The following is a 27,459-nucleotide window of genomic DNA, read 5'->3' on the forward strand; positions in this document are numbered from 1 at the left end:
TCCACGTTTTATTTTTCTGATACCACATTTTACATCTTTTTGTCTTGTGTAGCCCTTAACTAATTGTTGTAGTTAGAGTTGTTTTTACTACTTTTGTCTTTTAATCTTCAAACTAGCTTTATGAGTGATTAATTCACTACTTTTACTATATATTTACCTTTACCAGTGAGATACATACTTTCATATGTTTTCTTGTTACTAATTAGTACCGTTTCTTGCCAGCTTAAAGAAGTCTCTTTAACATTTCTTATAAGGCTGGTTTAGTGATGATGAACTCCTTTAGCTTTTGCTTCTCTGGAAACTGTTGCTCCTTCAATTCTGAATGATAACTTTGCTGGATAGAGTGTTCTTGGAAGTTTATTCTTTTAGCACTTGGAATATATTGTGCCACTCCCTCCTGGTCTGCAAAGTTTCTGCTGAAAAAAATCTCCTGATAGTCTTATGGGGGAGTGGGGTTCCCTTGTACAAAACAAGTTGTTTTTCTCTTGCTGCTTTTAAGATGCTCTCCTTCTTTAACTTTTTTTTTTCAATTGAAGTATAGTTGTTTTACAGTATTGTGTTAATTTCGGGTATAGAGCATAGTGATTCAGGTTTTTGCAGATTATATTCCATTATAGGTTATTACAAGATATTGGGTATAATTCCCTGTGCTATACAGTATATCCTTGTTGCTTATCTATTTTAAATATAATAGTTTGTATCTGTTACTCCGATACCCCTAATTTGTCCCTCTCTCCTTTCCTTCCCCCCTTGGTAACCACAAGTTTGTTTTCGATATCTGTCTGTTTCTGTTTTGCATATACTTTCATTTGTATTATTTTTTTGTTTCCACATATGGGTGATATCATACAGTATTTGTCTTTCTCTGTCTGACTTATTTCACTAAGCATAATACTCTCCAGGTCCATCCATGTTGTTGCAAATGGCAGAATTTCATTCTTTTTTTTATGGCTGAGTAATATTCCTGTGTGTGTGTGTGTGTGTGTGTGTGTGTGTGTGTGTGTCACATCTTCTTAATCCAGTCACCTGTTGGGCACTTGGGTTGCTTCCATGTCTTGGCTATCATAAATAGTGCTGCTGTGACCATTGGGGTGCATGTATCTTTTCGAATTTAGTATTTTCACTTTTTCTGGGTATATACCCAGGAGTGGGATTGCTGGATCATATGGTAGTTCTATTTTTAGTTTAAGGAATCTGAATACTGTTTTCCATAGTGGCTCTCTCAATTTTCATTCCTACCAACAGTGTATGAGGGTTCCCTTTTCTCCACATCCTCTGCAACTTTTGTTTAGTAGACTTTTCGATGATGGCCATTCTGACAGGTGTGAGGTGATACCTCATTGTAGTTTTGATTTGCATTTCTCTAATAGTTAGTGATGTGGAGCATCTTTTCATGTGCCTGTTAGCCATCTGCATGTCTTCTTTGGAGAAATGTCTGTTCAGGTCTTCTGACCATGTTTGGATTGGGTTGTTTTTTGATATTGAGTTGTACGAGCTGTTTGTATATTTTGGATATTAACCCCTTGTGGGTCACATCATTTATAAATATTTTCTCCCATTCAGTAGGTTGTCTTTTTGTGTTGATGGTTTCCTTGCTGTGCAAAAGCTTTCAAGTGTAATCACGTCCCGTTTGTTTGGTTTTGCTTTTATTTCTTTTGCCTTAAAGACTGATTAAAGAGAGTATTGCTAAGATTTATGTCAAAGACTGCTCCGCCTATGTTGTATTGTAGGAGTTGTCTTTAACTTTGGACACTGTAATGTATCTTGGTGTGGGTATGTTTAACTTTTTCAGATATTGCCGTGCCATTTTCCACAGCAGCTGTACCATTTCACATTTCCAGCAGTGCACTAGGGTCTGTTTCTCCATATCCTAGCCAAGTTGTTAGTTTCCGTTTTCTGTTGATAATATTCATCCTAATGGCTGTGAAGTGGCATCTCTCTCTGGTTTGATTTGCATTTCCTTAATGACTAGTGATGTTGAGCATCTTTTCATTTACGTACTGGCCGTTCGTATGTCATCTGTTAAAGTCCTTTGTCCATTTAAAATCAGGTTGTTTTCTGTTTTGTTAGTTAACTCTAAGAGTTTTATAGTTTTAGCTCTTACATTTGGGTCTTTGATCCATTTTGAGTTAATTTTTGAATGTGGTATATGCCAAGGGTCTAGCTTTAAGGCTTCCAGTTTTACCAAGTGGTCACAAACTGGAAGTGAATAGAATGTGGAATTTGCTGGTTTGTTAGAAACATAGTGAAATCCTAGGATATGGTTGAGACCCTGGTTTTATACTGTTGACATTTCCAAATGTTTTGGGAGTTCAAAGTATCAATAGTTGCAGTTGTTAGACATTTTCAGTGAACCAGGAGAATGGGTTGGGGACCAGTGGAGACCTGGTCACTTTCACTAGGGCCTCATTAGAAAATTACAGCGTTAACGCTTATTCTTATTTGGATTTGTCACTCGTATGTTTTATTTTTCTGACCATCAGATTACCTGTTGTGTGTACATTCTTTTAAATTTAAATATGTTCATAAGAATTGACTTTGCATGGACAGTGGTGATAGCTGTATAATAAATTGAAATATTATTGGAGTTTCTTTGTGGAGAAAAAAGTGGATTATACTCATTATTAGAGAAAAAAATCAGAAGTAAAACATCAGTGAAATTTCATACCGGATGTAACTTTACCTTTCCTCAGGGATTGAGGAATGATCTGAAAGCAGCTTTGGATAAGATTGATCAGCAGTACCTGAATGAAATTGTGGGTGGCCAAGAACCTGGAGAGGAAGACACCCAGAATGATTTGAAAGTTCATGAAGAAAACACCACGATTGAAGAGTTAGAGGTGATCCCTCCACCACCTTCCCTGATTCCCCGTCACGCCTTTCGTTCCCTGCAGCAGATGGTTGAGCTCCTCAGACTCTTCAGTGGACAGCGTGCTGGCGTCTTTGGTCATGTCCTTTTAATTATACCTCGACCCCCTAAATTTTACTGCAATAATTGGTGTGAGCAACCAGTTTTGGACATTTTTTTCTTTTTTCCTTCGTTTCAAACAGCTTTGGAGATAGTCACATTTATCCATTTAATGTGTACAATTCAGTGGTTTTTAGTATATTCACAGGTTGCTACAACCATCATCACAATCTAAGTTTAGAGCATTTTGTTCCCCTAAAAATAAACCTTGTTCATGTTCATTAGCAGTCATTCCCTTTACTCCCTCTTTGAGTCATAAAAGATAACATGCTCTCTAAATTTAAAATGGCCAATTGTCTTTTTTTAAAATCTATCTAGAAATTCCATCAGGGTTTTAAATCGGACCATATGTATATGTAATAAAGAGCCATGTTTAGTCTGGTGTTGATAATGTATGTATTCCACTGTTGCTCTTGACTAGTGAACAGAAGCATTGTTTTTCTTCAGGCACTGGGAGAGTCTTTAGGAAAAGGTGATGATCATAAAGACATGGACATCATTACCAAATTCCTGAAGGTATGTACTTTTTGGTTAGGAAAGGAGGACACGTTTTCTTTAGTTAAGAACTGGTCGTACTTTCTGTTTTTTGGGGTTTTTTTGGGTTTTCAGTTTTGAATTGTTCAAGAGTTACAGACTGCAAAGGGAAATCCTCACTAAACATTTCTGCACGTACGGTGTTTATGATATTGCTATGTGCTTGGATATAGAGGTTAAACGAGGAAAATGTATATTTACTTTCTTCATAGCACTTGTAAAGCTGACTTATTAATGTAAATACACCGAAAAGAATCATAGCAGTGGAATGAACAAGAAGTTCTAAGGATTAAAAATTTGTTTTTAAACACTCTGGGAAGGAGTGCAATAAGGAGAAGCTTTTCTGAGAGATGATGACACTAAGGAAGGGAAGGAGGTGGGAAGACGTTGACAGGGAAAAAAGCAAACACTCGAGCAGCCTTTCAGAGACTTGGGATTTAGCTCATTCATCCTTCCCGGAATTCCTCTTTCAGTGGTTTAGGTAGCGTATGTGCAAATCCCAGATTCCTTTTAACATTTATTCACACATTATTTGTGTTCAGAACAAGAGATATAAATGCAAGAAATGCTTTTACTTGTGTTTACAGTTTAAATACAACATAATTAGTCATCAAGATTCTCAGTCTGTTGAGGATTTGGCATGGAATTAGCTAGGGCGTGGTGGGATCTAACATGAACTAGAATTTCCTCTTTGAGTGACAGCCTCTCCCTATGTAGGACATGCATAGGTAACACTGCTAGGGGAGTATGGCTTCCTCAGCCCTCAGTGTTTACCTGCCTCTGGGAAGGATGCTCTTTGTGCAGTTTGACTCAGGGGGCACCTGGGTAGTTTTCTGGGGCAGGGTGGGGGCTGATCATAGTTTCTTGTATTTTCGTTCGTTTTTTTCCTTCCTTCTCCTTTGGTCAGGCACTTTAGAGGGAATTTTTAATTGAATTGTAGTCTCTACTGCAAAAGTAGAAAGTCCAAATACTACAACATCATCCCTGGAAGATTGATTAAATATCACAGCACATATGGCATTATGGCTGATGAGTCTAGGTAGGTTGAATTTTATGTAATAGAATACAAGTAAAAGTTTATTTCTGTCAAGCAGTTGCCGGTGAAATTTGATAGCTCTTTCAGGGGAAATGGATCGCATCTGAGCTGGGAGAGGTGTAGAATAGGGAAGTCTGTGACTTGCCAAAGGTACTACATTAAAACATACGTGATGCAGTAAGCAGAGATAGTTCATTAGTTACATATTGGTTGATGTTTTAATCGGTCAAGACATTTACTCTAAGGATGAGTGTATACCATTTTGTGCATCAGAGAACTTTTAAGCTTACAGAACCACTGGGTGGCATTGTAGTCTAAATTTACCCTTTTTTCCCACAGTTTCTTCTTGGTGTTTGGGCTAAGGAGCTGAATGCCAGAGAGGATTATGTGAAGCGCAGTGTACAGGGTAAACTCAACAGTGCTACTCAGAAACAGACCGAGTCCTATCTCAGACCCCTTTTCAGAAAGCTACGGAAAAGGGTGAGGTTTCACGAAAAATGCTTTTGTTAACTGATTTTTAAAAAATAGAATATATAAAGTTAGAATAAATGCAGTCTGTAACTACATACTGTAGCTTCCAAAATTTAGTTACGCTTTTTTTTCTTTTCCAGAATCTTCCTGCTGATATTAAAGAATCCATAACAGATATCATTAAATTCATGTTGCAGAGGGAATATGTGAAGGTACATTACCATGCCGTGCGTCAGAATTATGTTTATGAGCATGCGTAGGTTGTGTACATAATATGTTCATCTCGTGTGGGAGTATTTTGATAGAAGATTTAAGAATAGATGTGAAATGAATTAGTAGTTAAAAAACCTTTCATTTTCTAATATATTAGCTTTATTGTTAGGCATGAATAATCAAGTTTAAGACCGCACTGTATTTTTTAGTCATTTTTAAGGAAGGTGTAAAGATTCTTCACAAACTGGATATAGGCAGCCGTTCATTTCATGAATGGGATTGAATTTCAAAGTTTTTAGATTGTTGATTATGGCTTGGAACAAATTTTCCCGTAGAAGCAATGTTACGTAGATTAGTTTTCCAGGCCAGCTATAAAAACCTACTTAATCCATAATATAGCTGAACCATCGTACTAATGATACAGTGGAATTTAACTGCCCTTTATGCTGTTTTCTCTGAGAAAATGTTCTAAGTGAGGCTGCCAGAATTTCTCTCTCCCATTTCAGTACTGCGACAATAGCAAAGCCCAGGAGGGGAGACTTCCCCTGCCGCAGTGTCTTTATTCCTGAGTGGACTCTGGGACCAGGTGGCAGAGGAGAGAGCTCTGGGGTCCATGTGCTTCCTGGGTAGAGTTTAGAAAGGAGGTGGAAGGCCATCAGTCCGTGTGGCGAACAAGAAGAGAAGGGCCTCTTGCACCACTAATGGGATTGGAAGTGCACCCCTGCTCGTGGGCCATCAGCCGAGTTTGAGGAGGGAGGCTTCTAGCGGCTGTGCCTCCCAAGAGAGGAGTGGAGGGTTCCGTGCAGCATCTCCAGTGACAGTTCCAGAGCCTCGATGGGGCTCTGCCAGAAAAGTGGGGATGCGTTGCTTATTCCTGTGCTCTGAGTGTCTGTCCTCAGAAGGGACAGTGGGTGATCCTGGGTGACTGGAGATCTCCTTGATGAGAGCCTCATGCCAATGGCCTAAAGTAGTGTTTTTAGTCCCTCTAGATGAGAGCCTGTTGGTTAGTCAAAGAAAGTGTTTCTGCTTTATAGCTATGAGTTTTATTTTTGGATAGTTTCTGTGAGTTGCCTGGAGCTTACCAGGGATGATTGCGTTGGGATGGATGGATAAGGTCACCATCAGAGCAGAAGGAATTCACGGCACTTGCCTACTAGAGGCGATGCCTTCCCTCTTGATACTTTTCTCATTCTCGTATATGAGAAGCTGGTGAAAGTTTATTTTATATAAAGTACAGAAAGAACTAAAACTTAATATTAGGACACTCTTCTTTGGAAATTTGGGGAAACTGAATATTGGAAATTTTATCAGTTAATATCCAGTATTAAACTTTACACACACGAGTATCAGGGATTTTAAAAAATGTATATATGCCGTTTTAAAATTCAGTATATCAGTCTCATAGTTGTTTGATTTTTAAATGAAGATCTCTTTGAGGCCTGGCTGTGTAAGCCTCTCTGAAACCGTTGGGGTCTTTTAGAGTTTACTTGCTTTCTGTTTTGTCCCCCACCCCAGCCCAGGTAGCCAGGCTTGGTTTAGAAAAAGAGCCATTTTTCTTCATTGCTTTCTCTCTTCTCACTTTGTTGCTTTTAAGGTTCTTGGCAGGTGGGAGGTTTTGGGGGCCAAAGTGAAGTGATCTCATCCTTTAGCTATTTGGCTCGAGGGCCAGTATTTAATCTCTGTTTACACATCTGCTATGGACCCGATGTGATGGTCCCAGCACACAGAGCCCACACTGCTTTCAGAGGTCTGCACTGCTGTGCAGGGAGTAGTTGTAGTTTCAGGTTGGATTATGAAAAACTAGTTAGCCTCTGTCTTCTCTGTGACCACCTAGGGAGAAGACTAGGTCTAACGGAAACTCAGACTAGAGTTTTTGTCAGTGCATCAAATTACCTGCCTGGTAATTCCAGATCTGAAATGTATTAACTACCAGGGCACCAAGGCTGCAAAGGAATGTTTTGTCTTTTTACCCCCTGGGTTAGTGTTGGTTTCTGTTTTTCCACAGACATTTGTGGTCCTCGGTAAGCAGTCAGTCACCCCATATTTTAATTTCTTTTGTTTGAATAATGGGAATGATGATACTTTCAACACGCCCAAGAGATGGATGAAAATTTCCTCGTGAAGGGCTGTGAAATACTAAATGAAAATTTGGACTAGCAGAATATCTCTGCTCTCCTGATCTCTTCTTCAACTCTCTTTTTAGGCTAATGATGCTTACCTTCAGATGGCCATTGGAAATGCCCCTTGGCCCATTGGTGTCACTATGGTTGGCATCCATGCCAGAACCGGTAGGGAAAAGATTTTTTCCAAGCACGTTGCACATGTTTTAAATGATGAGACACAGCGGAAGTATATTCAGGTAAGCAGTTTGGAGGGAAAAGTGCTCTGGAGGTTAACATTCCCCGGTTCTCAAACTAAGTTTTGAGAGGAGGAGAATTATAGTGATTGGGTATAGCATGATAGGATGCAAGTCCACTCCTTATGTAAATAGTACTTGTATTTAAGACACCTTCCGCTGTACTATAAAATAGAAACCTTTTAGGTTTCATATATGATGTAAGACAGGGTGAAATGTTGTGCTTTAATTACCTGAGTAGTGAAATAAAACTATTGCTGTTCGCTCTGGGAGTTTACTAAAGAATGACGAATTTAGAGTATTTTGCAATAATTCACATTTTGTTACTTTCAAGGTAGATTAACATCTAGGCTAAAAAGGTATAAACGGTAAAAATTTAGCTAGTAAATATTTTTTTTTTTTTTTGCGGTACACGGGCCTCGCACCGCTGCGACCTCTCCCGTTGCGGAGCACAGGCTCTGGACGCGCAGGCCCAGTGGCCACGGCCCACGGGCCCAGCCGCTCCGCGGCATGCGGGATCCTCCCGGACCGGGGCACGAACCCGCGTCCCCTGCATCGGCAGGCGGACTCCCAACCACTGCGCCAGCAGGGAAGCCCACTAGTAAATATTTTTAAATAATTTGTAACAACACTTCGGTACACAGTTTTAAAATATTTATAGTTTATTTTCTTAAAGTTATACATGCCTCACATAAACCTGGTTACACTGCTGTTGGGTTAAACTTTACTTTTTAGTGGGAAAAAACCCTCAGCTGTAATCTAGCTTTTGCCAAGGTGTCAAAAACCCCAGATTGTGTCTGTATAATGACTTTTGCTGGATGTTAACTCTAAAGCTTGAAGATGAAACTCTGAAAGTTTACTTAAAGTGTAAGGTTCACTTAAAATGCCGAAAGTGCTTTCAGAATTTGTGCCAGACAACAGTCACTATCATGTTCATGGATTATCTTTTTATTTCATTTCAATTCCAAGTGCTAACGGTTATTTTGTGTCATGCTTTGTACCTTATTCATATATATTAGCATTTTAAAATACGATTTCAACCTGACCCCCTAATAGAGTTCAAATATACTTGTGGAAATTCAAAACATTTCCGTTTTCTTTTTTCTTTCTTTTTTGTGGTATGCGGGCCGCACAGGCTCAGCGGCCATGGCTCACGGGCCCAGCCGCCCCGCGGCACGTGGGATCCCCCCAGACCGGGGCACGAACCCGTGTCCCCTGCATCGGCAGGCGGACTCTCAACCACTGCGCCACCAGGGAAGCCCCTCCATTTTCTTAATAACCACCATTGACCATATCGAAGGCAAAAAGCTTTTAGTTGGGGGAAAAAAAGGTGGTTTGGCTTTAACAATAGAAAACAGTTACCAGTGATTAAATTTGCTCATTGTGTTCTGCTGTACCATGGCCAAAGCTATAGTGTATATAAGAGTTCATATAATTAAATAAATTGTCTTAAAGACAGCATCTTCTTTAGACAATGGTATGATTACCATCATCTTATAAACTGAGTTTTCTTTTTAAAAATATGCCTAGTATTTTCAAGACTTCTGGTTCATTTTGGAAGCTATACAGTGACCTATCCTCCCTCCATTGTTCTTCCTTTTTAACTCTTCTCTTCCCCTTAAAATGTTTTTCCCCCTTTTTCCCAAGATGATTAGAGAAAATTGGCAAACATACTGTATCTGAACTTTAGGAAGGTGTTTGACCTAAATCCAATAATATTCTTGTGTACAGATATAAATATGGTAAACTGATCAGGTGGACTCAGCTTGTTGAGTGAGAGAAGCCATGCATACTAAATAATGGATCCGTGTCTGTTTGGGTGCATGCTAGGGACATGCCATGGGGCACTTAGTGACCTCAGTACTGGTCCTATTCAACAATTTTAATGACCAATTTGGATGACTGTACTGAGAGGTATATTTATCAGATTTACAGACAGTAAAAAACAGAAGGAATAGGGTGTGCGTTCAGGTGGAGAAGAAATTTGCATTCCAGAAGTTCTTGACAGACTGAAGAAAAAAGCAGATTCTAAAAATATAATATTTAGCAATGATGACCATAAAGAAATTTGGAAGTCTAATAACTCAGTTAGACTCCTAACAAGTCAAGTTAGACTTGAGCGTACAGTTTGAGCACTGTATATGAGGAAGAATTAGGGGATTTAAGTACAATAACTAGTACAGTATGGCTACTGGAAAGTCTAATGATAGCTTATGCTACATTATTAGAGGTAATAATTTAGTATAAGTTCCACAAGGCAAGAGCATAGTTCACTGTCATATCCGCAGAGTCTGGAATGGTACTCATGGTGGGTGCTCAGTAAATATTTGTCGAATGAATGAATACTCCAGAGGACGAGAGGTGCAAGTCTTGCTTTTTTTTTTCTAGTCCTTGAGAAAGGAGACTCTTGGTGGGGGTCTGGGTAACTATAGATAATGAGAGAACTTTCTGGTGGAAGAGGGATTGAACTTGTCCCATACAGTTAAGGACCAGGTAAGGTATAGGAATGAAGGCATATTTCTAATCAGTGTAAGGGAAGGATTCTTTCTTTTTTTTAATCTTTTTGTTTTGAAACAATGAGAGACTGCTAAGAGGTTGCAAAAATAGTACAAAGAAGCTTTTTTTTTTTTTTTTTTGTGGTACGCAGGCCTCTCACTGCTGCGGCCTCTCCCGTTGCGGAGCACAGGCTCCGGACGCCTAGGCTCAGTGGCCATGGCTCACGGGCCCAGCCGCTCCGTGGCATGTGGGATCTTCCCGGACCGGGGCACAAACCCGTGTCCCCTGCGTCGGCAGGCAGACTCTCAACCACTGCGCCACCAGTGAAGCCCCAAAGAAGCTTTTTAACAGGCAGAATTGCCCCAAAATAGGAGTAGGGCTGCTTTAGAAGATATGGGGGAGATCCCTACCACTTGATGTGTGCAAGCATCCAGTTAACTGTTGCCCTTTCTGGTCTGTTGATTTCTCTGGTACTTCTCTGCCGTTTTCCCTAGAGGCCATCGCTTAAACCTGAGGTTGTAAACTCACATACCCAGGATAGTCGGGTAACAGGTGAGCTGAGTGTTGAGAAGCCTTTGACCCTCGGTCTCTCTTTTCTTTTCCTACTTTTCATGTAGCCACAGATGGAAGCAGTATTTTCATTTTCCTGTCAACTCGGTGATAAGAACGGTGGACAGTTGATTACCAATGTTGTGTTAGTTCAACTGTACTCCAATACAAAATAAAAACTTTAAAAAGTGGATAGCGCAAGCACAGTGTGAAGTGTCAGCTGAGTCTTAGCCTCCAGCGTTACGGGAGTCACTTCAGCTCGTCGTTACCTTGTAGGAATATGGTTCTAGTGTTGTTCCATCTTCCTTTATATTTTAGTGAGATAACTGGAATCCTTAATTTTTTAAAAAAGCATATGCTCCTATTTTTAAAATATTGGCAATAACAAAAACAAAAAAATTAGCATGTGTGAGGCCCAATAAAGTACCAGTTTTGATCTGTCTTAAAATAAACCCATAGTGCAGCTCAAGGCAGAATGAAGCTACCCCCATGTTAGCGTTTTACGAAATTCTTGATTACAATTAACTGAGTGATTTCCTAAGCTGTCTTTTAAATCTTTCTCCTCCTATTTTGGTATTTGGGTGAGGTTGAGTTGAATTATTCCTACAAAGGGACAGTTTAAATATATTATTTGAAGTTTAAGTCAGGAAGTGACACACTTAAAGGATCAGGTAGTAAATATTTTAGGGTTTGGGCTTCATTGGTCTCTGCTACAACTCTTCAACCCTGCAGTGAAAGCAGCCAGTGGCCGTGTTCCAGGAAAACTCCATTTATAAAAGGGGCGAGTGGCCCGTGGGCCGTAGTTTGCTGACCTCTGGTAAATGTATAAACCCAAACCTTTTCTACGTTAAGATATTTGCTGAGGAGGTAATAGTGAAAGTCATTTAATTGGGTAATTTTTCTTTTTCTTCTTTTAATTTTTTTTAACATCTTTATTGGCGTATAATTGCTTTACAATGGTGTATTAGTTTCTGCTGTACAGCAAAGTGAATCAACTATATGCATACATATATCCCCATATCTCCTTCCACTTGCGTCTCCCTCCCACCCTCCCTATCCCACCCCTCTAGGGGGGACACAAAGCACCAAGCTGATCTCCCTGTGCTATGTGGCTGCTTCCCACTAGCTGTCTATTTTACATTTGGTAGTGTATATATGTCCATGCCACTCTCTCACTTCTTCCCAGCTTACTCTTCCCCTCCCCGTGTCCTCAAGTCCATTCTCTATGTCTGTCTTTATTCCTGTCCTGCCTCTAAGTTCTTCAGAACCATTTTTTTTTTTGTAGATTCCAAATATATGTGTTAGCATATGGTATTTATTTTTCTCTTTCTGACTTCACTCTGTATGACAGACTCTAGGTCCATCTACCTCACTACAAATAATTCAATTTCGTTTCTTTTTATGGCTGAATAATATTCCATTGTATATATGTGCCACATCTTCTTTATCCATTCATCTGTCGATGGACACTTAGGTTGCTTCCATCTCCTGGCTATTGTAAATAGGGCTGCAGTGAACATTTTGGTACATGACTCTTTTTGAATTATGGTTTTCTCAGGGTATATGCCCAGTAGTGGGATAGCTGGGTCATTTGGTAGTTCTATTTTTAGTTTTTTAAGGAATCTCCATACTGTTCTCCATAGTGGCTGTATCAATTTACATTCCTACCAACAGTGCAAGAGGGTTCCCTTTTCTCCACACCCTCTCCAGCATTTATTGTTTGTAGATTTTTTGATGATGGCCATTCTGACCGGTGTGAGGTGATATCTCATTGTAGTTTTGACTTGCATTTCTCTAATGATTAGTGATGTTTAGCATCCTTTCATGTGTTCGTTGGCAATCTGTGTATCTTCTTTGGAGAAATGTCTGTTTAGGTCTTCTGCCCATTTTTGGATTGAGTTGTTTGCTTTTTTGATATTGAGCTGCATGAACTGCTTGTATATTTTGGAGATTAATCCTTTGTCAGTTGCTTCGTTTGCAAATATTTTCTCCCATCCTGAGGGTTGTCTTTTGGTCTTGTTTATAGTTTCCTTTGCTGTGCAAAAGCTTTTAAGTTTCATTAGGTCTCATTTGTTTACTTTTGTTTTTATTTCCATTACTCTAGGAGGTGGGTCAAAAAGGATCTTGCTGTGGTTTATGTCACAGAGCATTCTGCGTACGTTTCCCTCTAAGTTTTATAGTGTCTGGCCTTACATTTAGGTCTTTAATCCATTTTGAGTTTATTTTTGTGTATGGTGTTAGGGAGTGTTCTAATTTCATTCTTTTACATGTAGCTGTCCAGTTTTCCCAGCACCACTTATTGAAGAGGCTGTCTTTTCTCCATTGTATATTCTTGCCTCCTTTATCAAAGATAAGGTGACCATATGTGTGTGGGTTTATCTTTGGGCTTTCTGTCCTGTTCTATTGATCTATATTTCTGTTTTTGTGCCAGTACCATACTTTCTTGATTACTGCAGCTTTGTAATATAGTCTGAAGTCCAGAAGCCTGATTCCTCCAGCTCTGTTTTTCTTTCTTAAGATTGCTTTGGCTATTCGGGGTCTTTTGTGTTTCCATATAAATTTTGAAATTTTTTGTTCTAGTTCTGTGAAAAATGCCATTGGTAGTTTGATAGGGATTGCACTGAATCTGTAGATTGCTTTGGGTAGTATAGTCATTTTCACAATGTTGATTCTTCCAATCCAGGAACATGGTATATCTCTCCATCTATTTGCATCATCTTTAATTTCTTTCATCAGTGTCTTATAGCTTTCTGCATACAGGTCTTTTGTCTCCTTAGGTAGGTTTATTCCTAGGTATTTTATTCTTTTTGTTGCAATGGTAAATGGGAGTGTTTCCCTAATTTCTCTTTCAGATTTTTCATCATTAGTGTATAGGAATGCAAGAGATTTCTGTACATTAATGTTGTATCCTGCTACTTTACCACATTCATTGATTAGCTCTAGTAGTGTTCTGGTAGTATCTTTAGGATTCTCTGTGTATAGTATCATGTCATCTGGAAACAGTGACAGTTTTATTTCTTCTTTTCCAGTTTGGATACCTTTTATTTCTTTTTCTTCTCTGATTGCTAAAATTACCTAAATTTGGCTAAAACTTCCAAAACTATGTTGAATAAAATTTTTCTTTTAAAATTGAGATATAATAAACCTTAGTAAACAGTGGAGCCTGTAAAGTGTACTAATCTTAATTGTACAGCTCAATGATTCTTCATATATATGTGATATTTATCAAGACATAAAATGAGGTCTGGATCATAGGAGATTTCGAGCAGCACCCCTGAAGTTTCCCTCATTCCTTTTCCCAGCCTAATTCCTCCTCCCATCAGAAATAACCATGGTTTTGACATGTGTCATTATTGGTTAATTTTGCCAGTTCTTGGACATCATTTAAATGAAATCTTGCAATATGTAATTATTTTCTTTTATGTAGAAATATTGGTGAGAAGTAACTGTTTTCTGAAATATGGTAAAAACAATTCAGCGGGCTCTTTACTGTAACATGATTTCATCTTTGGCTTTTATGCAAACCTCTATAGAATTTAAACTGTGAAGGTTGTTTGAAGTGTTCTCTTTCTCACAAAAATTAAACACACCACAGGGAGGGTTTGCTCACCATGTAGATCAAAGAGAAGTTGTATAGCTTATTGGTAGCCTCAAATCTAGGGCGAGATGGAAATTGTTGGTAGGAACTTCAAGGACTTTGGCTGGTCTGCCAAATGCAGATGTAGCCTTTGGCCCAGATTTGGATAAAGCTTCTACACAGATTAAAGGAAGTTCTTGATTATTTAGAGTCTTTATAATTCAGTCATTTCAAGACATCTCTTGAAAAGGTTCATATCTTGGGTGTTCTTTACTTGTTAGTAAAGAAGAGCAGGAAGAAAAGCTGAAATGGACATCACGTGGTGATTTGCCCTCCAGATCCACTCCATCCTTCCTCACCGTGTTCTGTGCCCTGGAAACCTGGCTTTCATGAACAACATGGACAGGCTCCCTTGCCCTCTGACTTCTGAACGGGGCAGGTGATGAGAGGGACTGGAAGGCATTCTGTAGGTGGGAGAAGAACGAGTTTGGGGTATTTATATCCCTGGCTTCCTCCCTGTGGAGTCACTGCACCCTTCCACCCAAGGCCACAGCCGTCTCCATACAGTTAGTTACCCTCTCTGGGTTTCTGGTAACCAGTCTTCTCCCTTGCCCCCTTAGAAAACAGGTTAGCCACAGCTTTGCAGTGTTGTCAGCTCACAGGTCCCAGTCTTGCCCACGCCTTTGTAAAGTCCTTGGGACTGCTACCGTCAAATTACCCAGTTTGAGTATGCCCTTTGTTTCCTGTGGATACCCTCCCTGATTCCTATAGATTAGTCTGTCTGTGTGCTGTGTTACAACACAGGTTTCTTTGGGGATTAGAAGATTAAGGAGTAATATTCATTCCAAATAATTTTCCTCAAGCTTTCACTGTTCCAAAAGGCAAAATGTCCCATAATCTTCTCTGGCAAGTTGTGTTCAATGACCTTAAGTTTGTAAATTCCCTGGTTAAAAACATCATTCCAGCACTTTATGTCAGATATTTATATCTGCATTTCAGATTTCGGCATATTTCACCTGTACTAGAATTTGTCAAATTTAGTTGTTCATGGAACATTTGTAAATTTATAATATGTTCGTGAATTGCTGAAAATGGTATAACAAACATTACTGCAGTGAGTGATCACAACGTGATCCATGTGTTGTATGCACATGTCATGGTTAGCTGGTAAACGCTCCCTATGCATCAGATTGTATGTCACACATTTGTGGGTCAAGCGGCCTTATGCTACCTCCTGGCATTCTTGGCTCTGATAAACCATTTCTTAAAGGCAAGTTGTTTTGGTAACAAACTGTTTACCCATTTAATAACTTCCTGGCATATTAAAAGAAATTTTTAGAGAAAAATAGTACTATCATTTCTCTTTCACATACATTACCTTTTAATATTATAGAACGCCATTGTTGGGTAGGAGCACACTGTGGGGAATGCTGGTCTAAACTGTGCCACGTTTCTTTTTAGCTGGCAGCTAAATAGACATTTAACTTGGGGTGTTAACTCTATATTTCTCAACCACATGCTTAAAAAAAAAAGTCAGGGCTTCCCTGGTGGCGCAGTGGTTGAGAGTCCGCCTGCCAATGCAGGGGACGCGGGTTCGTGCCCCGGTCTGGGAAGATCCCACATGCCGCGGAGCGGCTGGGCCCGTGAGCCATGGCTGCTGGGCCTGCGCGTCCGGAGCCTGTGCTCCGCGGCGGGAGAGGCCACAGCATTGAGAGGCCCGCGTAATGCAAAAAAAAAAAAAAAAAAAAAGTCAGATCACCCTGCAGCATGAAGGCCTTGTCAAATAAATAAAATCTTCACTCAAATTGGTCATTTGGCATACATTTTTACCTAACTTCATTAAGTACGTGAGTGCTGTTTTCAAAATGGAATAATCACTTGTAATTTGTTCCTTTCTGTGAAGTGATGAACTTTTGAACTGGAAATAATGTTCTTTTATATATCAAACATTCAGACAAGTAAAAATTGAGAGCACCTCTCTATTTCTTACCATACACTCCAGAAGAAGATTTAGTCCCAAACTATTTTTTCTTTAATTTTCCACTAAGTCCTACAGATCCTGAATATTTTAATACATTTAATACTTGCACTAGGACTCTTCATTAGAAGCAGCATGAGATGGCCTTCATCTGCCATCATCCCAAGTAGCTAGATCCGGATTGGGTATTAAAAAGTCTAGAATGAGTAATTCAGATCAACTCAATGTTAATCATATACTTGTAAGAAAAGAATTCCTGTGGACAATTCTTGAAGGCTTGGCCTTTGTATGCATGGCTATGAATGTTAGTTGCTATTGTGGAAATTAACTTTTCATCATTAAGTACACATTTTTTTTTTTTTTTTTTTTTTTTTTTTTGCAGTACGCGGGCCTCTCACTGTTGTGGCCTCTCCCGTTGCGGAGCACAGGCTCCGGATGCGCAGGCTCAGCGGCCATGGCTCACGGGCCCAGCCGCTCCGCGGCATGTGGGATCTTCCCAGACCGGGGCACGAACCCGTGTCCCCTGCATCGGCAGGCGGACTCTCAACCACTGCGCCACCAGGGAAGCCCCAAGTACACATTTTTTGAAAATCACATTTCGAGTCAAATATGTATTCCTTTAGTCTGAAGTTAGGATTAATTAGTAACTTAAATATCTCATGGTAATCCATTCCTTTATTAGAACCTTGGCAGTTTGTTGACAGAATTTAAATAGCTGCATGGCAAATGTTCTCAACTTATCCCTGTTCTTCATGTTCCTAGGCTGCATCACTAAACGCATCTGTGCTTTCGTTTTCAAGACGTTGTTCTTACAGGGCACGCTAGTGACAGGAACAGAAATCATTGATAGAATGTCTTCTGTATACTTCAGTAAGGAGATTACTTAAAAACAAAAAAAGTCTTCCTCAAGTCCTATTAACTAATGATACTTTATAAAATAAAAGGCAAATCTAGCTAAAAGGGTATGATTGTAATTTGGTTTGTTTTTTTTGTTTGTTTGTTTTTTTGCACGGGCCTCTCACTGTTGTGGCCTCTCTTGTTGCAGAGCACAGGCTCCAGACGCGCAGGCTCAGTAGTTGTGGCTCACGGGCCCAGTTGCTCCACAGCATGTGGGATCCTCCCAGACCAGGGCTCGAACCCGTGTCCCCCGCATTGGTAGGCAGATTCTCAACCACTGTGCCACCAGGGAAGCCCTGGTTTGGTTTTAAAAAGCATTTGCTTTCTGCAATGATAAAAAATTGCTGTTTTTTTGAGTTGATGCAGGTTGATTGTTTTAATGGTTCATTGATTTATCTGGATATAAACAACTGTATCCAGGATTTGTATCCTATGTCATATACTGTGATACACCAAACTGTATATGTAATTGATATTTTTATGCCTTATCTAGAATATGCTGTAATGCTTGCAATTAGGTTATTTAAAAATTGTGGTGAAATATATATGACATAAATTTTACCATCTTAACCATTTAAAGAAAATCTTTCTTCAGCTCCACCATCTTAACCATTTAAAGAAAATCTTTCTTCAGCTCCACCATCTTAACGATCTTTAAGTGTACAGTTCATCAGTTAGACTTTTAAATGCAGAATGTTTTCCTAGAAACAGTATTGATTTTAAAAAGATCAGTTTTAGTTAAATATTGTATGGGGAGAAAGTCATTAAGGAGCCATTAATGAGGACTCTGTAGAATCTGGAAAGGCTCAGGACATGGGACTTTTAGGTACTTCTAAAAGACTGGACCAGAGACTTCCCTGGCAGTCCAGTAAGACTCCACCTTCCAATGCAGGGGGTGCAGATTTGATCCCTGGTTGGGGAGTTAAGATTCCACATGCCTCGTGGCCAAAAAATCCAACATAAGCAGTATTGTAACAAATTCAATAAAGACTTTAAAAAATGGTCCACATCAAAATCTTAAAAAAAAAAAAAAAAAAAAAGACTGCACCACGGGATGGGACTGAAAATGAAGGAGTGGTTGAGAATTAGGATAAGTAGTCCAGAGGTTCCTTCTACCCTGTGCAAGTAGGCCCTCCTGCCTTTCTCCCTTATAGCAGAAAACAGGTTAACTTTCTGAGGGATTTGTAGCCTCAGGCAGGTGAGATGCCCTACTCAAAACAGGCAACTCAAGTGAGGGTCTGTATGTTGACAGATGAGACCTCTGGTTCCTTTTCTCCACTGGTCCCTCTGATGCTGGCAGCCAGGCTGTTATCCCACCTCAGGAAACAGGAGGGTTCTTCTCTGTGAACTGACCCAAGAGAAAAGATGTACAGTTACTAACAATTAGTATTCTGCTAATGAAAAAACTAACTTGCTACCATATTGTCCTAAACTGAAGTTCCACTGATGAGCCCTGCCCATTCGGTGAGTTTCCTTTAGCTCCTTATTGCCTTACTCATAAATATGCATGTTCACCTAGGATCATCAGACATTCAGGGAGAGTTTCCAACATGAAAGACAGAGACCAAAAAACACATGGAAAAAAAGGAGTTGAGAGAAACTGAATTACAGCATAGGGAACAGAAAAAACCCCTTTGATTAAAAAATTAATATCCTTAGGTAAGGTTGTAACTATGAAATAACAATAGCTACAAAAAAGAATTAAAACAAGCTTTCAGAAGTTAAACATTATAGCAGAAATTTAAAAATTAGATAAAAGGGTTATAAGATAAAGTTGAGGAAATCTCAGAACTATGAAAGATACGAGAACAAAAGAGTCAATCTATAAGGTCTGCAACTATTCAAATTCTAGGAAAAAGAGAACAGAGAAATTGGAGGGTAGGAAATAAAGAATCAATGCAGGAAGAATTCCCAGAGCTGAAGGACATGCATTTCTAGAATGAAAAAAGAGCTCACTGAATTCATAGCAAATGAATAGGAAGGATCTCACATCAAGGCTCAATATAATCAAATATTGGAGGCCACGGATAAAGAGATTTTCAGTGCTTCTGGAGAAAAGAAACAGGTCACTTATGAAGACTCAGGAATTAAAATGCCCTCATACTTCTCATTAATGGTTCTGGAAGCTGGAAGACAGTGGAGCAATGCCTTTGTATTAGTAAGGGAAAAAGTTTCCAACTCAGAATTCTATTCCCACGTGAACAGTCAAGTGTGAGTATAGGTTGAAGATATTTTCAGACAGGAAAAGTCTCAGAAGTGTGACCCATCTTGTGTCACATACCCATTCTCTAGAATCATCATTATTGTAGCTAACACTTACATGGTGTTTACTGTGTGCTCACTGCAGCAATTTAGCACATATATATTCTCTCTCTCTCTTCTCTCTCTCACATATGTAGTAAGAGGATGATACTATGATTTCTTTGTTTTACAAGTGGGGAAACTTAGGCATGGAAAAGTAATTTCCCAAGGTCACACAGCTAGTAAGTGGTGGAATTGGGATTTGAACTTGCATAGTCTTAACTCCACTATGTTATATTGCTAATACTTGAGGATGTGCTCCACCAAAATGAGGGAAGCAAACAAAGATCCAGAAAACAAGATCCAGCAGAGGAGCAGGGCAAAAGGAATTCCCAGGTTGAAGGTGAAGGGATGCTCTAGGATTGTAGCAGTACAAGGAGGTCTGGAATTCAGCTGATCTAGATTGGAACAGATAAGACAGGGCTCCAGGAAAAAAATGGAACAGATGTACTACCTGATGTGTTTGGTCGTATTGAGAGTAGTCTCACTGTTGGAGAATGAATTCATACTACACAGAAAAGCAAAAAGATGGGGAAGAACACCTAAGAAACAGGATATTGGCTCTGTTTTGGACAGTATTTGTGTAGACATTATGAGGTATATCCTAAACATGGTGCTCACTGAGGACTGTGACTTGGGGGAGGAGAGGGAGTGAAAGGCGCGTGTGTGCATAGGTGGGGCCAATGCACGTAGTGTAAGAGATGAAATCTTCACCTTTCATAGGAGGTAGAAAAATAAAAACTGGAAAAAAATCAAGCACTGTCAGCGTGTAGTATCTAGAAATATGGCAGCAAATACCGGAAGAAACGCCTAAGAGATTTGGAGTGGTTGCCTTTGGGGTGATGGAATTAGGATTGGAAAGGGTGAGGCAGGGGACTGCTATTATTTGATAGAAGAACTGTGTGATTTTAAAAATACATACAGTAACATGCACACAAAACATGGGATTACCCTTGGCTTTTCTCTCGCTGTCTCAGCCCATGTCCTGTCAGCAAACCATGATTGTCCCATGTTCAGATTACATCTGGGGTGATCCCTTCTTACCACCTGCACTGCCACCGTCTGGGTCTGGCACCTGCCTGTCTTCTCTGGATGACTGCAGGGTCTCCTCTCTGTGCTTTTTTCCTTGCCCCTCTTCTGTTCAGTCTGTATGGCACCCAGAGGGATCCAGTTAAAATACAAACCAGACTGTGATGCTCTCTTGCTTAGAGCCCTACAGTGGCTCCCTAGTTCAGGGAGAGCCAGAACCCTTCCGGTCACTTCCCACATCCACACACGCCTCTTGCCTGCCTGACCTTCTCCATAGCACTTGCCACCATCCAACACATTAGATATTTACATATTCATTTTGTTTCTTGTCCGTTTTACATATTTTGTTTCTCGTCTGTCTTCCTTTATTAGAGTATATTCTCAATGAGGGTGAGGATTTTTTCTCTTTTTTTCCCCTGCTCTATTCCCAGAGCCTAGAGCAGTGCTTGGCACGTAGTAGGCACTGAATAAGGATTTATTAAATAAATGTATTGCTTTTATAAAAGTGAAAATTATATTTAAAAATACTACTTGTTTTTAAAAAGCTATTTGCAATAAGCTAAGGTAAGCAGCTCCTTGTCTTACTGGTTAAGCATCCCCAAGCAATTTGAACCTAAAATCGTGAAGGACCTAACTGAAAAGATTTGTCTCCACTTGGAAAATACTCACATGTTATCATCAGGTTATGCCCCTTTAAAACTCTGTGCTGGGTGCCGTCAGTCCTTACGGCAAAAATTTACTGTAACGTTCCATGGTAACTGTTTATGATGGAGACCGTTGAGTTTCACAACTGTTTGACAGCTAAGATTTCAGACAGGGTACTCTTAATATTCATTTTTTAAGCATAGAATCTGTTCAGTGAGTGTAAATAAGCATCACAGATCTCTTCAATAAGGCACAAACACCTAAAATTCTAATTCCTACAGTGTAAGGAAAATGACCCCCAGCGTCTTAGCATCTGTTTGCCTTTCATTGGCTCATAATAATTCTTGCTGTGTCTTGCTGCAGATTAAAGCCGTTTCGTCTTTCATTGGACTGTTCCCTTTCCTAGCTTTGCCTCTCTTCTCACCTCTTCCTTCAGGAGACTTAGGGTCCTTTTAATGATATCACATACATTTCCATGGCCACAGCTCCAGTTCTGCGGCCACAGGATTAGAATTCACAGCAGGAGAAGCTGGACGGTGAGAGGGAAGGGTCTTTGTCCTAAAGCAACACCCGATTAGGCGCAGCGAGCCGCAACAGCGCCAGCAGAACGAGGAGCACAGCAGGCTCCCGGGCTTCCTTCGCACTTGCCCTTGCCGGCGAAAGTCTTCCTTCGTGGAGACCAGCTGAAGGATAACCTCCCTCCACACTCCCACTCCTTAAATTGCATAATATGGACAGTCTTTGAACCCACAAAGGACTTGACGTGAAATGTTTGAAAATCATGTTTCTCTGATGTCGAGTCTCTTAGATTATAGCTCACTTCGTAGAAGTAATTTATATTTGTGTTATCTGCTTACTATGGGACCAAAGAGATTTGGCAGGCTTTTTACCTCATTGTTTTGTTTTGTTTTTGGTGATTTTACTTAGCTTAAGTGTTGTTTGAATATGAAGGTAATTACAGAGTAAGAGTTCTAGATCTTTGGTGATGTTTTCACTACCTGTTAACATTAGTGTGTATTTTGAGGGGGTTTACCCTTCCTGCTCGGACTTCTAGATGCACATTTCTGTTACTAGATTGTATAATTCCAGCAACATCCTCTGCTTTTCCCACTGGGTCATGAAACTCTTTCTTCTTTTAAGAGCACATGATATTTCATTGTATCATTTTTAGGAAAGAAAATGAATTTGGGGGGAATACTAGTTAAGTACAAGGTAGTGTGCTATATATTTTTTCATATCTAATATAGACCTGAACATAGTCAACCTTTGGCCTCTGATGGCATTTCATTGTTCTTACTGTGTTAGGAACTGGGTCGTTTCAGTTTTTGTGAATGCAAGGTGAGAAACCTTAAAATAATTTGTGCCAAAAATTGCTTTGGAGATCATTAAAATTAAGTGCTGCTGTTATTGGTTGTCGTTTTTAATAACTTATCAATATTGCTATAGATGTCTAGATTTCAGTAAGACATCTGACAGAGTGTCTCCTTGTAAACAAGGACATTTGTAGGCTGGTAGATAAAAGAGTAAATAGGATTCAATGCTAGTTGTAAAACTTGCAGAATTGTTCTGGAGAGATCTATAGTGGCACATCGCAGGTTTCTGCCCTTGTCCCTGGCCTGTTTGTGAATTTGGATAATGACTTAGAGGCATGTTTGCTTGCTGGTGGATGAGAAAGCTAAGAAGAATAACTGAAAATAAAATGCCCACTAAAGATTTTAAAAGATCACAGACTGAAGGATGAGTTGAAAGGGACTGATTGAATCTTTCTTAATTGTGACAGTTCTTATCATCAGTTAAAAATATCACTATGAAGTTATAGACTGGATGAGAACTGGCCAAATTGTAGAAGAGATAGAAAGCACCTGAAATTTGTGACATCATGGGAATTTGTGTATTGCGTTTGTCTAGAAAGAACCGAAGGCCATGGTAACAGATGCCAAAGGTACAGAACGAAGGCGGTGTAGTAGTACTAAGGCTGCATTCAGCAGAACTGGCCAGGTCATGCTTGTGCTGTTTTTTTATGATTATAGTACGATTTTTTAATTGTGTAATATTTGGTACGTAAAAAAGAACACATGTGATATGTAAGTTATGAGGCAAAGAATAAGATAAATGTGTAAAGGCCTTAATCCCAGCTTAAGAACTAGAACTTTCTGAAGATCATAGAATCTGTATTTTCCTCCTGTACCCCAGAAGTAACCATTATCCACAATTTGTCATTTCCTTGCTTTTTCAAAAATAATTCCACCATGTTATGTGTGTATTTCTTAGCAATATAGTATTTTTAAGTTGTTTTTGAGTTGTATTAAAATGGTATAATAGTAGAAGAATCAATATTGTTAAAATGACCATACTACCCAAGGCAATCTACAGATTCAATGCAATCCCTATCAAAATACCAATGGCATTTTTCACGGAACTAGAACAACTAATTTTAAAATCTGTATGAAACACAAAAGACCCCAAATGGCCAAAACGATCTTGAGAAGGAAGAACAGAGCTGGAGGAATTATGCTCCCTGACTTTCATCAGAACATTATGATACTGGCACAAAAACAGACACATAGATCAATGGAACAGGATAGAAAACCCAGAAATAAACCCATGGCTTATGGTCAATTAATTGACGACAAAGGAAGCAAGAATATACAGTGCAGAAAAGACAGTCTCTTCAATAAGTGGTACTGGGAAAACTGAACAGCTACATGTGAAAGAATGAAATTAGAACATTCTCTAATACCATATACAAAACTTAAATTCAAAATGGATTAAAGACCTAAGTGTAAGACCAAATACTGTAAAAATCCTAGCGGAAAACAGGCAAAACACTCTTTGACATAAATTGAAGCAATATTTTTTGAATCTGTCTTAGAGTAATGGAAACAAAACAAAAATAAACAAATGGGATCTAATTAAACTTATAAGCTTTTGTAGAGTAAAGGAAACCATTGTCAAAACTAAAAGGCAACCTACTGAATGAGAGAGAATATTTGCAAATGATATGACTAATAAAGGATTCATACCCAACGTATATAAACAGCCCATTACAGCTCGACAAATAGCCCACTTAAAAAATGGACAGGGCTTCCCTGGTGGTACAGTGGTTGAGAGTCCGCCTGCCGATGCAGGGGACACAGGTTCGTGCCCCGGTCCGGGAAGATCCCACATGCCACGGAGCGGCTGGGCCCGTGAGCCATGGCCGCTGAGCCTGCGCGTCTGGAGCCTGTGCTCCACAACGGGAGAGGCCACAACAGTGAGAGGCCCGCGTACCACAAAAAAAAAAAAAAAAAAAGGGCAGAAGAACTGAATTGGCATTTTTCCAAAGAGGAAATGCAGATGGCCAACAAGCACATGAAAATATGCTCAAGGTTGCTAATCATCAGGGAAATGCAAATCAAAACCACAACGAGATACCACCTCACACCTGTCAGAATGGCCATCATTAAAAAGTGTAGAAATAACAGATGCTGGCAGGGATGAGGAGAAAAGGGAACTGTTGTACACTGTTGCTGGGAATGTGAATTGGTGCAGCCTCTGTGGAGAGCATTAAGGAGGTGTCTTAAAAAACTAAAAATAGAACTACCATATGACCCCTCAATTCTACTCCTGAGTATATATCCAGAAAAACCCCAAAACACTAATTTAAAAAGATACATGTACCCTAATGATCATAGCAGAACTATTTACAGTAGCCAAGACATGGAAACAGCCTAAGTGTCCATCAACAGACAAATGGATAGAAGAGGTGGTCCATATACACAGTGGAGTACTGCTCAGCCATGAAGAGCGAAACTTTGCCCTTTGCAGCCGCCGCAGGGACAGACTTTGTGGGCGTTATGCCCAAGTGAAACAAGTCAGAGAGAGACAGTGACGTCACTGACATGTGGAGTCTAAAAGATGCAGCAGACTAGTGAACATAACAAAAAGAAGCAGACTCACAGACACGGAACAAACCAGTGGTTACCAGTTGGGGGGCGGGGGGAGAAAGGCAATAGAGAGGAGGGGGAGGTACAAACTGTTGGGTGTAAGACAGGCTCAGGGATGTACTGTACAACACGGGGAAGACAGCCAATATTTTGTAATAACTGTAAATGGAAAGTAACCTGTAAAAATTATATATAATAAAAAAAGTTTTAAATGGTATAATACTGTATATAGCATTTTGCCACTTGCTTTTTTTTTTTGGCTGCGTTGGGTCTTCGTTGCTGCCCGTGGGCTTTCTCTAGTTGCTGCGAGCGGGGGCAGCTCTTCGTTGGCAGTGCACAGGCTTCTCACTGTGGTGGCTTCTCGTTTCAGAGCACAGGCTCTAGGTGCATGGGCTTCAGTAGTTGTGGCTCGTGGGCTCTAGAGCGCAGGTTCAGTAGTTGTGCGTGGGCTTAGTTGCTCCACGGCATGTGGGATCTTCCTGGACCAGGGCTTGAACCCGTGTCCCCTGCATTGACGGGCGGATTCTTAACCACTGCACCACCAGGGAAGCCCCTTGCCACTTGCTTTTTACATTTAACGTTCTAAGATTCATGTATATCCATTGTTCTCAACCAGAGTTTCTCATCTGGACCGTAGAACACAGAAGATGATCTGAGTGCCCGTTTTCTCATTTCTCCCAAGGATGGGACACATGTAGCACCCTTTTAGGGTACATCGGAGAGGAGCTGTCTCATTACATATAATGGATGCTTTAGGCTAGCCAGCAGGGCTTAATTCTCTATTGGAACCTGGTGGAGAAAGGCTAAATTGTAGCTCTAGGTAATTCTTTTTTACTGATGTAGTATGTTCCATTTGTGAGCCTACTAAAGCTTATTCACATATTCTCCTATGATGGACATTTGGGTTGTTTCTGGTACTTTTGATGTTATTGTTTTTGTGAACAAGCTATGACCATCTTGTACGTTTCTCTGAGTGCACACGATTAAATCTTTCTCTCAGTGTACGTCTGAGTGGTGTTGCAGGGGACTGCTGCATTTTAGCGGGGATGTTGGTAAACTGGAGTGAGTACAGAGGAGGGCGATCGAGAGTAGTTTAACCATATCATAACCAACCGTTATTTATTTTTATTTTCTCAGGGATTGAAGAGGTTAATGACCATTTGCCAGAAGCACTTTCCTACAGATCCATCGAAATGTGTGGAGTACAATGCACTATGAGATCTGTGTGCAGCCCGTGAATATCACAAGAAACTTAAGGAAGCCTGGCGTGGACTTGGGGAATTGCCAACAGCACGAGGGAGGAAGAAAAGGGAATTTCTGGTCTCTGAGTTCTGCCTAATGCAACTCTTGGTTTTAAGAACTGTGTTGGCTCTCACGTCCCATCTGACTGCCAAGTGATTTTTGTGTCTTGCTTTTATTTTAAATAGTCGAAAAATTAAGTTCTAAAGACTTTTCCCCATAATTTAAATGTGTAGACAACAGTCACAGGACAGGGTTTAAAATAACTTTTCCCCTCTAGACCTGAAAGTTGCAGTTAGAGGATTAAAAAGGAACATTTGAGGATGGACTTAATTATTTCTGTAAAATATGGTAATTTTCACGTTGCCTCTTATGAAGTGTTTATAGAAAAATATTTTTATATTTTTCAACAAAAACATGGAACCATTTAATGAAACTTGATAGTCCTTAAATGTTGCTGAACTTTTGCCATCTTGCAATAGATTTGAATGTAAATATTACTACTGTTACGTGTTATTTTTCTTGCATTTCAAAGCTTGCTTTTATCTTTTAAACTGTGTAAATTTTAGTATTGGTCATCTCTCGGGACAGATACAATTAACAGGAAATAGAAGTTTGGAACACGAAGATTTGAACCAACAGAAGTTCAAATTCAGTAACCCCAGTGCATCAAGGTTCAAGGTGGGGAAATGGATTGTCGAGCCAAGAACGGGGATGTTTTGCTGCCGCTGGTTCTTCCTAGAATAGGACTGCCTGTGAGCGTCATCCTCCCGAGACCGGTGGTGGACAGCTGTCCCAGCTCCATCCCGCCCAGCAGAAGAGGAAGTTGCCAGGACTCTTGGCCACTGCCCGAGACAGTAGGTCCTGGGTCTGATTTTGCACAAACGAGGACTTCTTTTGAACCTTGCACAGTGTCACCCCCAGATAATTGTGACAAATTACTGCGCTTTAGAGGTTGAGAGGACTCAATGGATAGAGGCAGGTGGGGAAATAGAAAGTTGCCTGAGCAGGTGGATTGGCGCTGCCGGCTAGAGGTAGGAGTGGGGCTCCAAAGTCAGAACTAACCCACCTCATATCGCAGCTCCCCACGTGTGCACGTAAGGCTGTGAGTATGTATGTGCGACCGTGAGCAAGTCACTTCAGCCCTCTAAGCCTCAGCTTCCTTATCTGCAAAGGTGGTGATACTTGTACATACCTCATGGCATCACTGTTGTATTTACGTAAAAGAAAACGCTTAGCACGCT

The 27,459-nt window shown here is 40.0% G+C and overlaps 1 protein-coding gene across 7 annotated transcripts in view; it reads left to right on the plus strand.

Annotated features, from left to right (window-relative positions):
- The window catches only part of PRPF18 (pre-mRNA processing factor 18), a 49,733-nt gene extending 22,274 nt beyond the window's left edge, over nucleotides 1-27,459 (plus strand). For 2 of the 7 annotated variants that reach the window (XM_065870985.1, XM_065870991.1), the window contains 6 exons: nucleotides 2,694-2,840; nucleotides 3,416-3,484; nucleotides 4,878-5,018; nucleotides 5,150-5,221; nucleotides 7,426-7,581; nucleotides 26,114-26,194. In XM_065870985.1, coding sequence (XP_065727057.1) covers nucleotides 2,694-2,840; nucleotides 3,416-3,484; nucleotides 4,878-5,018; nucleotides 5,150-5,221; nucleotides 7,426-7,581; nucleotides 26,114-26,194 — 666 coding nt within the window. Of the gene's footprint in view, nucleotides 1-2,693; nucleotides 2,841-3,415; nucleotides 3,485-4,877; nucleotides 5,019-5,149; nucleotides 5,222-7,425; nucleotides 7,582-26,113 lie in introns of all 7 variants that reach the window. The other 5 variants (XM_065870988.1, XM_065870989.1, XM_065870986.1 and 2 more) reach the window with 4 other exon arrangements.

Source organism: Phocoena phocoena, chromosome 2, assembly GCF_963924675.1.
Source record: "Phocoena phocoena chromosome 2, mPhoPho1.1, whole genome shotgun sequence".
NCBI classification, from domain to species: domain Eukaryota; kingdom Metazoa; phylum Chordata; class Mammalia; order Artiodactyla; family Phocoenidae; genus Phocoena; species Phocoena phocoena.